At 55.0% G+C, this 16,001-nt stretch overlaps 1 protein-coding gene across 1 annotated transcript in view; it reads right to left on the bottom strand.

Annotated features, from left to right (window-relative positions):
- The window catches only part of LOC123365715 (L-gulonolactone oxidase), a 39,340-nt gene that overhangs the window by 13,055 nt on the left and 10,284 nt on the right, over window positions 1-16,001 (bottom strand). Inside the window, exons 5-6 of the mRNA XM_045008566.1 lie at window positions 14,141-14,231; window positions 3,376-3,561 (exon numbers count right to left, since the gene is read on the bottom strand). Of these exons, the coding sequence (XP_044864501.1) occupies window positions 3,376-3,561; window positions 14,141-14,231 (277 nt within the window). The remainder of the gene's footprint in view (window positions 1-3,375; window positions 3,562-14,140; window positions 14,232-16,001) is intronic.

Genomic DNA, 16,001 nt, shown 5'->3' with positions numbered 1-16,001 from the left:
TACCAGGGCTCTGCTGATTGGAGGTCCAGCTCGTGTCAGCCCCGTGTCTGTAGCTGTTTGGCTGTGTGCTCCATCTCCGGGAGGTGCGGGGAGGCACGGCCTGGCTGCCAAGCAGCCCCCTCCCCCTGGGAGCAGCTCGTCTTAGCAGAGTAACGGAAAGCTGCACACTGCCAATGTACCCCACCCCGGGGGTGTAACCAATGGCCCAGAGTGTCATCAGGGTAGCTGGGGCTAAAGAGAAACCTGAGGCCAGAGCAGGACGTGAGAGAGCAGGCGGGTCCGACCGAACCATGAATTCCCTCCGAGCAGCCCCTGTACTCCTCTTAAAAGCACCTGCTCTCTTGCTAGTCTCTTCCACCTCACTGGGTCAACCGACGGGAAAGCCCCGCGGGGCTCTGGAAATGGGGGAACTACAGGGCATGGGCAAAAAGCCCACAGGGTCGATATGGGTATTGATATTGAGATGGTGATTTCCATCTTCACACCCTCACTGATTAATCCTGAGAGCCTGGTGTTCTCCCCATTCCACAGACAGGGAAACTGAGGCAATGGGCAGTTATGTGACCTCAGCAAGATGCGGGAGGGCGTTTCTATCAAGACAGGGAGTTAGCCTGGGACCTGGGAGACCTGGATTCAATTCCTTGCTTTGCCACAGACTTTCTGAGACCGTAGGCACGTCACTTGGGCCCAGATCTTCCAAGGCAGTTAGGCACTTAAATACCATTGGAAAGCCCTGCCCTACCTCACAGGGAGGCTGTGAGCTGTTCAGATACGAAAACCTCGTTCTTGCATAGATACTGATGCAGGCCATAGCCCGGCTATTTGGGAATAGAGTGGGGAAAAAAGCAAATGCAATTTTAGGTTGCATTAACAGGCATAACATGCAAGTCACGGGCGGTGATAGTACCACTCTACTCAGCACTGGTCAGGCCTCAGCTGGAGAACTGGGTCCAATTTTGGTCCCCAATGTATAGAAAGGATGGAGAGACACTGGAAAGGATCCAGAGACGAACAACAAAAATGATCCAAGGGGTGGAATGTAAACCATATGAGCAAAGGCTGAAGGAACTAGGTACATTCACGTTGGAAAAGAGGAGACCAAGGGGGGACATCAACATTTTACATTCACATTATTCCCTTTATCAACCAAACTTGAAATCTCCAAAAAAAGAAACGATATCAACTTAGTTTGACAGGATCCATTTTCCATAAAGCCATGTTGATTGGCATTAATTACATTACCCTCCTTTAATTCTTTATTAATTGAGTCCCGTAACAGCCATTCCATGATCTTGCCCAGAATCGATGTTATAATGACAGCCTACAGTTACCCAGGTCATCTCCTGTTCACCCTGCTTAAATACTGGCAGATCTTTAGCTTTCTTCCGTCTACTGGAACTGTCCCAGCAGTCCTGGACGTATTGAAATCAACTCTCTGTCCAGAGAGCTCCTCAGCCAGCTCTTTTACAACTCTTGCAAGTTATCTAGAGCTGCTGATTTAACAATCTCTAACTTCAGTAGCTGCTATATAACATCCTCCAAAGATACCAGTGGAATGGAAAGAGAATCACCATATGCTATGACTAAGGCTGTGAGTTTTTCATGGAGGTCACAGATTCCCCCAGCACCCACAACACGCTCAAGGTTTAGTCAGGGGTATAGTACAAGTCGTGGACAGGCCACAGGCCGTGAATTTTTGTTTACGGCCCATGACCTGTCCATGACTTTTACTAAAAATACCCATGACTAAAACGTAGCCTTAGCTATGACAACATCATAATTTCCCCCCCAGATACAGAACAGAAATATTTACTGCCTTTTCTGTATTACTATTGATAATCATCTTATTTCCAGCAAAGAATCCTATGCCACCTTATAGACTAACAGACGTTTTGCGGCATGAGCTTTCGTGGGTGAATACCCACTTCTTCGGATGCAAGGCACGAAGAATACCCACGAAAGCTCATGCTGCAAAACGTCTGTTAGTCTATAAGGTGCCACAGGATTCTTTGCTGCTTTTACAGATCCAGACTAACACGGCTGCCCCTCCGATACTTGACATCTTATTTCCATCTATTAATGGTCTGATACCACTGTCAGGATTCCTTTTGTTCCTAATATGTTCTAAACCTCCTTTCTATTGTCCTTTACCATCAATTTCTCCTGGTGTCCCTTTGCTTCCGTTATCCATTTTCAACATTTCTTAGCTTCTTATTTACATTCATTGCCATCAGCTTCACCTTTCTTCCATTTGGTTCATATATAATTTATCACTGCTTTCACCTCTCCCACAAACCAGGCTGATTTTTAACCAGTATGGTCTCCTTCCTCAGTTGTGGCTTTTGAGATATCTAGCAGAGTTTTCTTAAACAATTCCCAGTGATCGTTCCCAAATTCACTCCTGAGACTGGAGTGCCACTTCCTTTGCCTGAGATCTGGCAGGTGAGCTCTGCAGTCAGTCCCATGGGCTCTCTGGAAGAAGTGGTGTATATGGTATCCTGGATTCAGAGAGTGACATTGTGCTGCAGCATCTGCACTGCCAAGGCACTTTTCTGGTGCCACCCACCAGAGTGCACAGAGATATAAGCACAGTACTAACGATGCACATCTGCCTGGCAACTCTAATGAGCAATTTCCATTGATCCTGAGCCACCCCTGTTGCATCTGGAAGCAGACCCTGCAGAGCAGGATTACCCATGACACGCTATGAGACCCACTGTCTCACGCCCATGTTGTGACAATAGAACTCACCCACTAACATGGCCTGTCTTCAGGAGAGACCCTGATGGCTTAAGCCCTATGGACAGTTTCCTTGGCTGCTGAGTGGAGAGAACCCTATAGCATTGCATGGTGCAAAAGCACCAGGAAAACAATCCCATAACCACCCCGCCCCATAACACAATCATTGCCTCTTCCAGACACGCCTTCCTTGCAACTCTGCCCCAGATGGACCCAGCAGATTTCGGAACAAACTGTGGGCTGGACCCTGTGCAGGGCAGGTGCTGAGTGCCAGGTGCACATGCCCGCAAACACCGGCTGCTGCAGACCTGGCATTGCCTTACCCCCGTGCACCCACTTGGGAAATTAAAACTCCATTTCCAGAGAAACGAGACCCCCCATTGGTCACTCAATCGTCGGCGTGAAAGTCTCCCATTTTTAAAGATAAATCTGTTCCCATGCTGGGTTGCATCATAAATGCATGGGGGGGGTGTAGTGAAAGTGGGGGATATTCCTTAACTGACTGTAGTCGCTCCCCGTCCAACCTGGGCCAGAACAGCTTGTCTCACCACGCACGGCATTTCACCTACCACGAAGGCCGCTTAAGAAAGGGCCTATCATTTTGTCCTCCCGCTTCTATTGTGGACATTACGGTACCTCCTGGAGGGTGGAGGGGAAGGTGGTCTCCAGCAGGTAGAACTCCGGCACGCACTGGAAGGTGATGGTCAGGACCACGCCCAGGCAGCCGAGATGCAGCCGAGCGGCCTGGAAGATTTCGGCGTTGATGGACTCAGAGCACTCCAGGATCTCCCCCGAAGCCGTCAGCAGCGTGAGCGCCACCACCTGTCGGGGGGAGACAATGACGTGGCATTCCCAGCCACAGAGGCTGAGCGAGGATCGCCCCGTGGGGAATGGCTGGCAGGGCTATGGAGCCACCCCAGCCTTTGCTATAGCCGCCACGCCTCCCCTCCCCTCGACAGCCGCCAGGCAGCTGGCGCGCTGCCCAAGCATCTCTTTGAGTTCCCTTGCGCTCCCCCCTCCGTCTACACCTATCGGCTGCCTCTTGTCTCATACTGTGATCGGAAGCTCTCTGGGGCAGGGCTATTCCCTCTGATCGGTGCTTGCAAGGTGTCCGGCGCCAATGAAGCGGGGAGGCGGTTCATGACTGAGGCTCCTGGGCCCAAACCCTCAAATCCCATCACTGCAGTCAGTGGGAGTTGGGAGCCCTTTGAGGAGGGTGACCGTATTTCCTTGTGCTGCATAGGGAGCACCTGGTATTCAAGTGAGTTCAATGGCAATCAAACATGCAGTACAAACGTTCACATTAACATCCGTGTGACTGAGCCCCATTAAAAAGAAATACTGCGGAGTTGGATTCTGTTTATTTACCTTCTTATCGTTAGGGCTTTAGGGGTCACACGGGGAGAGGTGACATACACACACTCCCATACACCTCTCTCACGGGGTGGGGGAGGAGTGACTGACCGACCCTCCCCTCCCCTCCCTGCCCAGTGCTCTCTGCCCTCCATGCCTGGCTGGGACCCTGGGATGGACCCGCCTCTCCTGGTACCTGGCACCACGTCTTCCTAAGACAACACGTGAGGGCAGGGCCGGCTCTAGGTTTTTTGCTGCCCCAAGCAAAAAAAATTTTGACTGCCCCCCGTCCCAGCCCTGGGCTCCCCCCCGCCCTGGGCTCTCCCCCCCACCCACACCCCCTGCCACCCCAGCGCTGGGCTTCCCCCTTTCCCCCCACCAGTGCCCCCCCCCACACCTCCTGCTGCCCCAGCCCTGGGCTCTCCCCCACCCACCACCTGCACCCTCCTTCCACCGCAGCCCTGGGTCACTGGTAACGCTCCCAGGGCAGGTCATTCAGCAGGAATTTTGGATGTGCACAAAACACAGACAGGATTGGTTCCCATATGGTTACAGAGCTGCAGTAAAGTGGAACAATTTTCAGCTTGTGTGATTGGAGGGTATCTGGATGCGTATTATAAGACTGTCCTCCATAAATGAGGAAAAGTTGAGGTGCCTTTATTATACTTTTGTTCCACTCTTTCTTTCTATGGGGAATTTGCCAATGTAATATCACTGTCTTCCTTTTAAACAAACAAAAAGGCAATGGCTGTTGAAAATAGCAATTCCAGTCCTAATAACCACTGGGGAGCATTTCTTGCTCAGTTTTATCCTACTTTTTCTACAGTAAGTTACAGTGGATCAGTATATTTGATTTGGGAGAAATGAAATAACAGCTGCTCAAACTGAGCTTGAGCACTCCTGAATTTTGAGGTGTTCAAATCTGGAAGGCAGGTGCTGGGTGTGTGTGCGGGGGGGGGGCTGTGGGCTCCTCGGGGGAGCACGGCAGCATGTATGCAGCAGTGTGTCTGGCGCTGCGCAGGGGATTAGATGAGTCAGGGGTTCGGGGGGGCAGTCAGGGGACAGGCAGTGGTTGGATAGGCATGGGAGTCCCAGGGGTTTATCAGAGGACAGGTAAGGGGTGGGGTCCTAGGGGGGAAGTTGGGGGGGTCTCAGGAGGGGGCAGTTGGGGACAAGGAGAAGGGAGGCTTAGATAGGGGCTGGGGTCCCAAGGGGCAGTTAGGGACAGGGGTCCTGGGAGGGGGCAATCAGGGGACAAGGAGCAGCAGCGCTTAGATGGAGGTGGGATTCTGGGGGGCAGTTAGGGACAGGGGTCCCGGGAGGGGGCGATCAGGGGACAAGGAGCAGCAGCGCTTAGATGGAGGTGGGATTCTGGGGGGCAGTTAGGGACAGGGGTCCCGGGAGGGGGCAATCAGGGGACAAGGAGCAGCGGCGCTTAGATAGCGGGTGGGGTCCCGGGGGGCAGTTAGGGGCAGGGGTCCTGGGAGGGGGTGATCAGGGGACAGGGAGTGGGGGGGGGGCTGGATGGGTTGGGGTTTCTGTGGGGGCAGTCGGAGGGAGTGGATGGTGGTGGGGGGGCTCCCCCTGGGGTGTCCTGTTTTTTGAATGTTAAAATATGGTCTCCCTACCATCCACAGCAGGCTGCCGCATGAAGTCCCCCTCCTTCTTTTCCAGTTGGTAGTGGCCAAGGGAATGCTGGGAAATGTAGTTCTTTCCCTGCTCCAGGGCTGGCTCTATAGGCAGGGAGCTAACCAAGGAACTACAGCTCCCAGAACCCCCTGTTGGTTCTCAACTCCCGGGCTGGATCTCTGCTGCCCCTGCAAATAGGCTGCCCCAAGCAGGTGCTTGCTTTGCTGGTGCTTAGAGCTGCCCCTGGGTGGGGGGCACACAGGGTCATATGCCTCCCCCCCCCCCCCCGATTTCTGCCAGGGTTCACACCAGAACGTGGCCAGCAGCAGCCTTTCCGCACTATGCAGGGGGGAGGAGACGGGAGCTACTTCCAGCCACAGGGAAGGGGAGAGAGGGATGACCTGGCCCGTGACTTTGCAGAGCTCGTGTCTTCTTCTTCTCTCTCCCCTCCCACCCCGCCGTCCGGAAGCAGCTTGTCCCTTCCTGCCTGCATAGTGTCAAACGGCAGCTAACACCGACATAACGCAGCCGCCTCCTGTCCCCCAGCGACAGTGTGGCAGGAAGGGGTTAAGCCGGAAGGATGCATTGTGCTCCAGGGCCCAGGGAACCTGATTACAGGGACTTCAGCAAACTGGCCACAGAGGTGGCTCAGCAGAGAGGATGTCTAGGGGATGGAGCAGCTCGATGCTCCCTGGGGGCAGGACCCAGGGCAGGGGGTGTGAGTGAAGATGGTGCTAAGCCCCTGCCTGGGGGGCAGCTGTGGATCCTGCGGGGTCAGGGGGCAAACAGGCTGGAAATTGCTTCCCCCCCACTCCAGAGCTGAGCGGAGGGGCGGAGAGGCTTGGGCTTGGGCTTTCCCGGGGCACCGGCCCAGCCAGAGGCAGTGGGGGCAGGAAGGAGCCTGCGGACCAGGCTGTGGGTGAGCTGAGCGCTCCGACCAGGGGCTGGTTCTCCGCCCGGCGCTGGGAGTGGGGTGCGCCCTGCCGGGGCAGGGGGAACATATGGAGGAGCAGTGGGGATGTGGAGGCGCGAAGGGGCACAGCAGGGAGAGGACAGTGAGAGGGGAGCACATAAAGGGTCGATGGGTGGGCAGCAGAGGTGACACGTAACCAGCTGCCGCCTGGCACCTGCCCGCACACACCTGCTTCCGCAGATCACAGCGCGCAGCCAGCGCTGGCCGGAAACGGGATGGGGGGCGGGGCCCTGCTGGCTGAGTGCTGGCACCGCGGGGGCTGTGCTGATGGACCAGCAGAGGGAGCGGCCAGCTCCATGCACTGCATCTTTGCCCCGCCACCAGCCTTGCACACCCACCCCCATTGTCACCCGCTGGACCCCACCTCTCACCACTGGTGGGTGGGTGGCTGGGAAGCAGAAATCCTGCCAGCAGTGGGACCCACCAGTACTAAATATAAAAATAATAGGAGATCTCCTAGAACTAAAAGGGACCTTGAAAGGTCATTGAGTCCAGCCCCCTGCCTTCACTAGCAGGACCATCTACTGGCCCCCCTCAAGGATTGAACTCACAATGCTGGGTTTAGCAGGCCAATGATCAAACCACTGAGCTATCCCTCCCCCTGGCTGGGGGAAAGATGAAAATACAGGACAATTTGCCTGATTTTAAGAAAAAGTTGGGACACCTGCAGGAGGGCTTAAATAAGGGACTGTCTCTTTAAAAATGGGACATCTGGTCACCCTACCTTTGAGGCCCTGTGTCCTAGGCACTGCTGCAGTATGACTAGTAAGAGGATGACACACAGGGATCACTCCAGCCAGAGGGAGGATGGATGGCCCAGGGTGCTAATGTAGGACTTGGGACACGGGAGGTTGAGTCCCCTGCTCTGCCACAGACTCCCTGCATGACCTTGGGCAAATCACTTAAACCCAGATCCCTAAAGGTGCTTAGGTGCCTGACTCGCATGGAAATCAATGGGAGCCAGGGGCTAGCCTATAAAATGCAGTAGGCTAAGAAATAAGTAGAAATGTGGCTTTGGCATAATATAACAAGGTCCCAGGTGTCTCATGGCCTTTCAGGAGCTGGGCTTTAGTCTTTCTGTGCCTCGGTTTCCCCATCTCTCCGTCGCACTGCCCTGCCTTGCGGAGCCTTGTGAGATGGAACAGGTGCCGGATCTGGCAGTGCAGCCAGGAAATTCCCTAGCACACGCGGCCTATTGGCAGGCAGGCACTGGTGGCGTAGAAGGCTCTATAATAACTCCTGTTAACACTGCCCGATGCTTTAAGACAGGAAGTGAAGCAGGTTGTTGTATTCAGCTGAGCCTGCAGGAGGATTTTTAATTGCATCATTTGGAATCTGACTAGGGCCTCACCATCCCGAGAGGAAAAGCCCTGGGATCCCCCATGACTACAGCCAGGAGCTTGGATTTTGTAACCCCTCTGTGAGATGGCACCTCCAACAGCCCCCGTCCCCCACCACTCCAGTGCCAGAATGCACTAGCTCAGAGACAGCAATGCCATTTGGAACATCAGCACTTCGGTTTTCCCTCCTCCAGGCACCAGCGTGTGGGAAAAGATAAGATCACTGGCCCAATGACATAATACTAATAATCCTTAGCTCTTCCAGCAGGAGATCTCAAAGCACTTGACAAAGGGAGAGTCAGCATCATTTTCCCCAGTTTTTTACTGGTTGGGAAACTGAGGCACAGGTAGAGGACATGACTTGCCCAAGGCCACCCAGCAGGCCAGAGGCAGAACTAGGATTTGAACCCTGGTCGCCCAGTCCAGTGATCTACCCACTAGGCGACACAGCCTCTACTCCTGGTGGTGTGAGCAGAATGACATGGCAGGCTCTTTGCACGCGTCATTCCGCAAGGGGCCCTAGTCCCAGCAGTGCCAGCTGCTGCTCTGAGGACAGGGGGGCTGGGAGGGGAATTCACCATCCCGCAGGAGGCTGTGGCACAGGGAAGTGCTGTCTAGGCCAGGGGTTGGCAACCTTTCAGACGTGCTGTGCCGAGTCTTCATTTATTCACTCTCATTTAAGGTTTCGCGTGCCAGTCATACATTGTAACGTTTTTAGAAGGTCTCTTTCTATAAGTCTATAATATAGAACTAACCTATTGTATGTAAAGTAAACAAGGTTTTCAAAATGTTTAAGAAGCATCATTTACAATTAAATTAAAAATGCTGATCTTACGCTGCCAGTCTGCTCAGCTCGCTGCCAGCCTGGGGTTCTGTTCACCTAGGCCAGCAGCGGGCTGAGCAGGGCCTGCGGCCGGGACCCCAGAGGATGAGGGCTGGAGTGTGTGGGGAGTGTAGGGCAAAAGGCTGAGTGGGTGTGGGGGGCTGTGGTGATGCAGAGCAGAGGGCTGGGTGTGTGTTGGGGTGGGTGGGGTTCAGGGCAGAGGGCTGGGAGGTTTGGGGGTTCAGGGCAGAGGGCTGGGGGGTTTGGGGGGTGCAGGGCAGAAAGCTGAGTGTGTGTGGGGGGGTCAGGGCAGAAGGCTGGGGATGTGGGGGGTTCAAGGGTCAGGGCAGAGGCTGGGGGGTATGGGGGCTGCAGGGCAGAAGGCTGAGTGTGTGGGGGGTCAGGGAAGAGGGCTGGGGGCGTGGGGGGTGTAGGACAGAAGACAGTGGGGGGGTCAGGGCAGAGGCTGGGGAGTATGGGGGCTGCAGGGCAGAAAGCAGAGTGTGGGGGGGGGGTCAGGGCAGAAGGCTGAGTGTGTGGGGGGTCAGGGAAGAGGGCTGGGGGCGTGGGGGGTGTAGGACAGAAGACAGTGTGGGGGGGGTCAGGGCAGAGGGCTGGGAGGTGTGGGGGGTGTAGGGCAGAAGACAGTGTGGGGGGGTCAGAGCAGAGGGCTGGGGGGTATGGGGGCTGCAGGGCAGAAGGCTGAGTGTGTGGGGGGTCAGGGAAGAGGGCTGGGGGCGTGGGGGGTGTAGGACAGAAGACAGTGTGTGGGGGGTCAGGGCAGAGGGCTGGGAGGCGTGGGGGGTGTAGGACAGAAGACAGTGGGGGGGGGGTCAGGGCAGAGGGCTGGGGCGTGGGGGGTGTAGGACAGAAGACAGTGGGGGGGGGGTCAGGGCAGAGGGCTGGGGTGCTCGGCCCCTAGGGGTGCTCCCAGCCCCCTGCCTGAGCGGCTCAGGGCAGGGGGCTGGAAGGGACGTGCCTGTTCCACCCCCTTCCCCCAGGCTCCGCCCCTCCCTCTCTGTGTCCCCTCTAGGGAGCTGCCTGCAGGCTGCTGCTCTTCCCCCCTCCCCCTCGCTAGGGCCATCAGCTGATTGGCGCAGGGACGGAGAGGGGGCGGGGCAGGAGAGCATCACTCTGGGGGAAGAAGTGGGGGAGGGGGAAGCTTGGTTGCCGCAGAACCAAGCTTCTGCCTCCTGCCCCCGCAGGGGAGAGCGGGGGGCGGGGGGGCTGAGTGGGGCTGGGGGCCAGGACTGCGGCAGGCGGCTGCGTGCCGCTCAGAATCGGCCGCGTGCCATGTTTGGCACGCGTGCCGCAGGTTGCCGACCCCTGGTCTAGGCCCTGTGGGTGAATTTCCCCCTGACAGAACATGAAAGGGGCCTTTCTCCAGCAGATAGCGTTGCCAAGTTGATTTTGGACCTGCATTTCCAAATTAAAAGCATAAGCACCACGTCTGTCCTCTCTCCTTCGGCTGTCTATGTCCACACTCTGCCACCTGCCTGCCTGCAGGAAAACAACATCTGATTTCCAAGCCTGCTGGTGCAAAAGCGTCACCGTGTGGCAATATGAGTGAAACCCTTGTGCCTGGCTCTGGACGGGGGATTTTTGGTGGGGGATTTGTGGTGTTCAAAAGAAGAGTGGAGGGTACAAAATAGGTGCATGAGGGGGAGATTTACTAGTCACAAGAAGGTATCATTGTGGGTTCAAAGAGGTTTGTACTGTAATACTGAGCTAAAGGAAAATCCCTGAAAGAGATCGGCTGATCATCTAGAAAGCTACAGATCCCAAGATCTATTGCTCCAGGACGTCCGCCCACGTGCCCGGAATATACCTGCTGCTCAAGTTGTCCTCGTCCACTTTATAGAGCCCATAGCTCTTACACAGACAGACTGCTGATGGACTGGAGCTCACTGGAGCTCACAATGGAGGGAGGTGACCAGTGAGGTCACCCAGGGATCTGTACTGGGACTTGCGCTGTTCAGTGGCCAATGCCAGGTACTTCAAAGGGAATGAAAAGAACAGGGCAATTTATCAAGTGATCCATCCCCTGTCGTCCAGACCCAGCTTCTGGAAGTCAGAGGTTTAGGGTCACCCTGTTCTGTACATTCCCCATGGAGCTCTGGTACGAGCCACTGTCAGAGACAGGATACTGGGCAAGATGGACCATGCTCTGACCCAGTCCAGCAACTCTTATTTTCTTAGTGGCTTGGCCTTGGGACACAGAGCCTTTCCTTATGCACAACGAACCATTTGAGCCACTCTGTATCTAACTCTGCAGCTGTGATCTAGCCCTGGAAGCACTGTTTTGTAAGGAGCTCAGAGATACTATAATATTATAGGTCAGTGGTCCCCAACCTTTTCGTCTGGCGGGCGCCAGATGAAGGACCACGGCGGCGGTGGAGCACACGCCGAAATGCCGCCAAATTTCTGCGGCATTTTGTCAACAGCAAGTGGCATCGTTGAGAGGTGTCCCCGCCGAAAAGCCACTGAAATTCAGCAGCATTTCAGCGGGTGCTACACTGGGGGTCAGGATGTGGGCCCATTTAGCTGCCCCCCGCGGGCACCGTGTTGGGGACCTCTGTTATAGGTGGTCGAGTAGCATGGCAAGTAATTCAGGTTGCTCAACACTTCCCATTATAAGACCCTGTTTTCAGTTGCTGTGCCAAACTTCATCCCATTGGGTGAAAATTTGACATGCTGCTGCAGGGTGAATTTTCTTGGAAAATTTCAGTCAAAACTGTTCAGCCATTTTCAAGACTGAGACTAGGGAAAATAACTTGCTTTGCCCAGGTTAAAACATTCTAGTGAGCTTTCTTTGAAAAGCTCTAGCACCCCCCCTGCTTACGAGCGGGGACTTGAAATTTGGCAGTCAGATAATTATGGCAGTTAGGGCCATATAAGCACTGAAATAAATATCTCCCAGGCTCAAATTCCTGGTACCCTGGGCACAGGTGAACCTCAGCCAACCTACCCCCAACAGGCAGGAGCTTGGTCCGGTGGTTGCACTAATTCACCGGGTAGGCTTGCCTTGCCGCTCACTGCATTGTAACAGGCGGATTTACTGTTGCTTGCTACGATGTGCCTTTCAGGTACTTTATGGAATTTTTGACAGGCGCTTGTGAATTCTCGGGGATGTCTGTTCTTGAGAGGCAGCAGCTGCTTGGCTGTATATGGAGCCCCCAGCCCCCTGCACCCCATTCATTCCACTCCACTATTACTGCACTTATTTGTCATTTCTTAATGCCCCGATTCTGTATGAATTTCTCAGACATGAAGAAAGCCGGGTAAGTCTGCTCTGGAGCTAACTCTGCAGCTAGGATCTAACGGTGGCAGCATTGCTCTGAGATATTAATGATGTCGTAGTCAGGGACCTGAGCCTGGGTGCCTCCCAAGCAGAGGGGCTCTTGCTGCTTTCAGTGAAGTCCCACAGAGGGTTTGCAGGACTGGGTCTCAGATCAGCAGTGCCTGATCCTTAGCATAGCGTTTCCTGGGGATGCCATGTGGGTCGCTCAGCACAGATCAGCAGGGATAGTGTAATGTAGTCAGCAGTCCCTTCCATGGCTACCGAGTCCAGGCCAGGACTGAAAGAGACCCTGTTTGCTGACACCAGGCAACACAGGGTGCGGACGCTAAAGAACCACAGAGAACCACAGGGTCAGTCTGTGTCCAGCAGCAGCCCCAGTAGAGCATTCCCTTTATCTTCAGTAAAACTGAGTCCTGTCACTTTTCTACCACGAGAGGGGGCGCTCTGGGGAGCCAGGGGAAAGGAAAAAGAGGAACAGTAAAAGAGATGAAAAGAAACAGCCATTTTCACTCCTTTGACTCTTCCTGGCTCCAGCAGCATCAGTTCATTCCTCCAGCTGCTCTAGACGTCAGTGATGGAAAAGATCCGCTAGGGCCTGGAGTTCATTCCCTGCTAATGGAGGGTGGTTCCCTGCGGCTGACTGGCCTGGGCTTTGTCCAGTTCAGCTAGGATAAGCCGCAGGCAGCTGGCAAGCCCTGCTGCGCTAGATGGTACCGTAAGGGGTATGGTCTGTTCTGGGCCTTCTGCACCCGTAAGAGAGAAAAGATCAGTGACGGTGCCTTTGCCTGGCGCATTTCATGAGTTGGGTCCTCATGGCTGACGTCAGGCCATAGAGGCTCTGTGAACATGCTGTGTGTGATGGGTGATGCAGGATGGGACTGGCCTGAGGATGGCAAACGTGGGGCATCTGCAGCCAGGCTAATGGTCTAAGAGCAGCACATTGTGCTGGCTGGAAGCAGATCAGAGTTAAAGCACAGGTCCCCTGTGATAGGCCAGGACATGGTATCCAGGGGGCCATGTGCTCAGTCCCAGGTCTGCATGTCAGCTGTTCTCAGCACTCCAGGGAGAGCCAAGGTCAGAGAGCCAGTCACCACCACACAGGGCCCAAGACAGGTGGGTAGAGAGTGAGGGGAATCCTGTCCAGACTAGCCTGCCATTAAGACCCAGATCCAGACAGGTGACGATACTGGCGAGAGGCACGTAACGCGCCCATCATACGCTCTGGCGGCTCTTCCAGCAGAAAGCAATTCCCCCTCTCAGCGTGCTCCCTGCAGCCCCATGGGGGCCAGGGACTAACTGGGGTGGGGAGGGGCAGCGTGGTCTAGTGGTCGGAGCGCAGGAGTGGGAGCCAGCCTTCCAGCACTTCTTGTGTGGCCAGGGGCACCTCACTTCGCCTGGCTGGGTCTGATTTCCCCTCCTGTAGATTAGGGTTAATGACCACGACTCTCCTCTCTCTGAGGGGCGTGAGGAGGAGTCAGTAACTGAGAGGTGTTTGTGATTAACCCCTCCCACTTCTCCCTGTTCAGGAACTGAAAGCAGCAGCAGGGCTGGCGGGCAGGACGGGTGGGGGCTGTGATATTCTAGCCATGGGGAGGAAGGGATCCGCTCACTTTACAACGGCGAAAATCCGCCACCTTCCGGGCACCATGAGCAGAGACCCCCTTTGCGGGCAGCGCCCCGGCCGCTCAGCCTCAGGGAGTTTCCTCCCTCGGAGGCTGGGGACTGGGCAGATGAACTGGCCACCGAGCAGTGAATTCGGAGCTGGTTTATAGTGGGGGATAAACAGATCCCTGTGTCTGACTTGAAACAGATCAGGCAAACCGTTCCCGGCCTAGTTACGGGTTCAAGGCCCTGCCCTGCCGGATTCAGCGCCGGCACTCGACTCGGGGTCTGTCATAACCCAGCTGAGCACGTCCTACCCCCCAGGGGTCTCCCTCTATTTCCACAGGGCTCGTTTTCATTCCACGAGGTCCAGGCCTTACCTGGGTGGGCAGGATGCCGTGTTTGATGCCCGTGTTATGTGTCCCTGTTCCAATAACCCCAGCGGCCGCCACTTCCGAAACGGCCCCTAAGCTGCACGCAAAGAAAGGGCATTGGGCGGTTAGTTGTGGTTCTCGTTCCCGGACGTGTCTCTCAAGATGGTATTAATTAATGTGACACCCAGAAAAAGGGTCGTTAATTGCCAGCTGCCCCAGATCAGGAGATGCCAAGTCAATGTACTGCACCCGCTGCTTCGCATCAAACCGTGCTGAGATCACAGGCTGGTGGGCAGGGGATCCAGACACGGGCCTGATGCTCTGATTCAAGACAGTCCCTTTGATGCTCTCCCAGGGCCTTAGGCTGATCTCAGGGAACGCCACCTGTCCCCCAAATCCACGGCACGGACCCAGTGCCAGGCAAGTGGGGCTTGTGCACGGGGCAGGTCGAGCCCTGACTGCTTCTGGGCACTGTGGGGGCATGTTCACATGACACCAGCTGAAATGGAACCGGTGCCCCTGAGCCACCTTCCCTGCCAGCATCCGAGATCCCTTGCTACAGGGGTAACCTTCAGGGCAGCTCCACTAATGGGGAGTTGCCTCCCTGGCTGAGCCCAGCTGGAACGCAGCGGGCTGGGACAGCGCAGGGGGGTAACAGCCCCACAGCCCCAGCACACTGACTGCCTGGCCTGCTGGCTGTTACCGGGCTTGACACAGGAAATCCTGGCGATGGGGAGGCCTTAACCTGGGATGTAATTCTGAGTGAGGAAAGCGGTTGGAACTGGTTTGCAATGGATCACTTGCATTTATTTTCCCACGCTCTATGAGGAAAAACTGGGTGAAAATTCAGCCATAGCACAAATCTCTAATGCTGGAGGTAGGACCTCGACAGGTCACCCAGTCCTGTCCCCTGCTCTCAGACAAGACTAAGCGATAACTAGACTGTTCCTGGCATGCCTCAGGAACGACAGCATTACAGAGCGTCCGGTCTCTGGGACAGGGACTGTCACTCACGACGCCTCTCTACAGCGCCTCTACAACGGTGCCCTGATCTCGCTTGGGCCGGCACAAGAGTACAAACAAACAATAAACTCGTGACTCTTTTGCTCTTCCAAGCCCAAGCGAGTACAGGCTGTGAACACGTCAGGCTGCACGATGGGGACAGAAACGGGCACCCCAGACGTGCGCCCTACCACAATGCACGGTGACCACGCAAAACGGATCATTTACTTCTGCAATTACCCACGTCGCTCACACCCCAAGGCATGTCTTTTTGAATCCCTGTCCACAGCCCAGCTAGCGGCCTGTTCAGTCAGTCCCCAGGAGCCCAGAATGAGTCCAGCATAAACTCCGATTGACCGAGCAAGCAAGCAGTTCAGTTACCCAGTGATTAAAGAGTACGCTCTCCCCTCGTGTCAGTGAAATTCACACATCAGGCATGACCACATGGCCTCCCCATTTTAAAAATCTAAGTGTTTTTCTAGTAGGGATTGTTTTTAAAAGGCTTTGAGGAGGGGTTCCCTAAACTTTACTTCAAGTCCATAACTTCTGGTTGAGCTATAGCTCATCTTTTAGAAACAGACTTCCGCTATAGACCCCGCCTCTCACTCTTAAAAGCTTGCACCTGATTTCTAGTCTGAATTTGTCTGGCTTCAATTTCCAGCCTTCGGCTCATGTTAGGCCTTCATCTCCTAGACTGAAGAGCCATCTATCGGGAATCTCTTCCCCGTGTCCTGCACTCCCAGCAGGGAAATCTATTGCCTGTTTGGAGCCAAGGAAGAGAAATCATTTGTCTGGGGCATGCTGTTGAACCATACAGTGTGTAAGTAAAGTCTTGTCTATACAGGGAAGTTTACTGGTATAATTA

Source organism: Mauremys mutica, chromosome 3 (assembly GCF_020497125.1).
Source record: "Mauremys mutica isolate MM-2020 ecotype Southern chromosome 3, ASM2049712v1, whole genome shotgun sequence".
NCBI lineage: Eukaryota > Metazoa > Chordata > Testudines > Geoemydidae > Mauremys > Mauremys mutica.
This window is presented reverse-complemented; position numbering and strand designations above follow the sequence as displayed.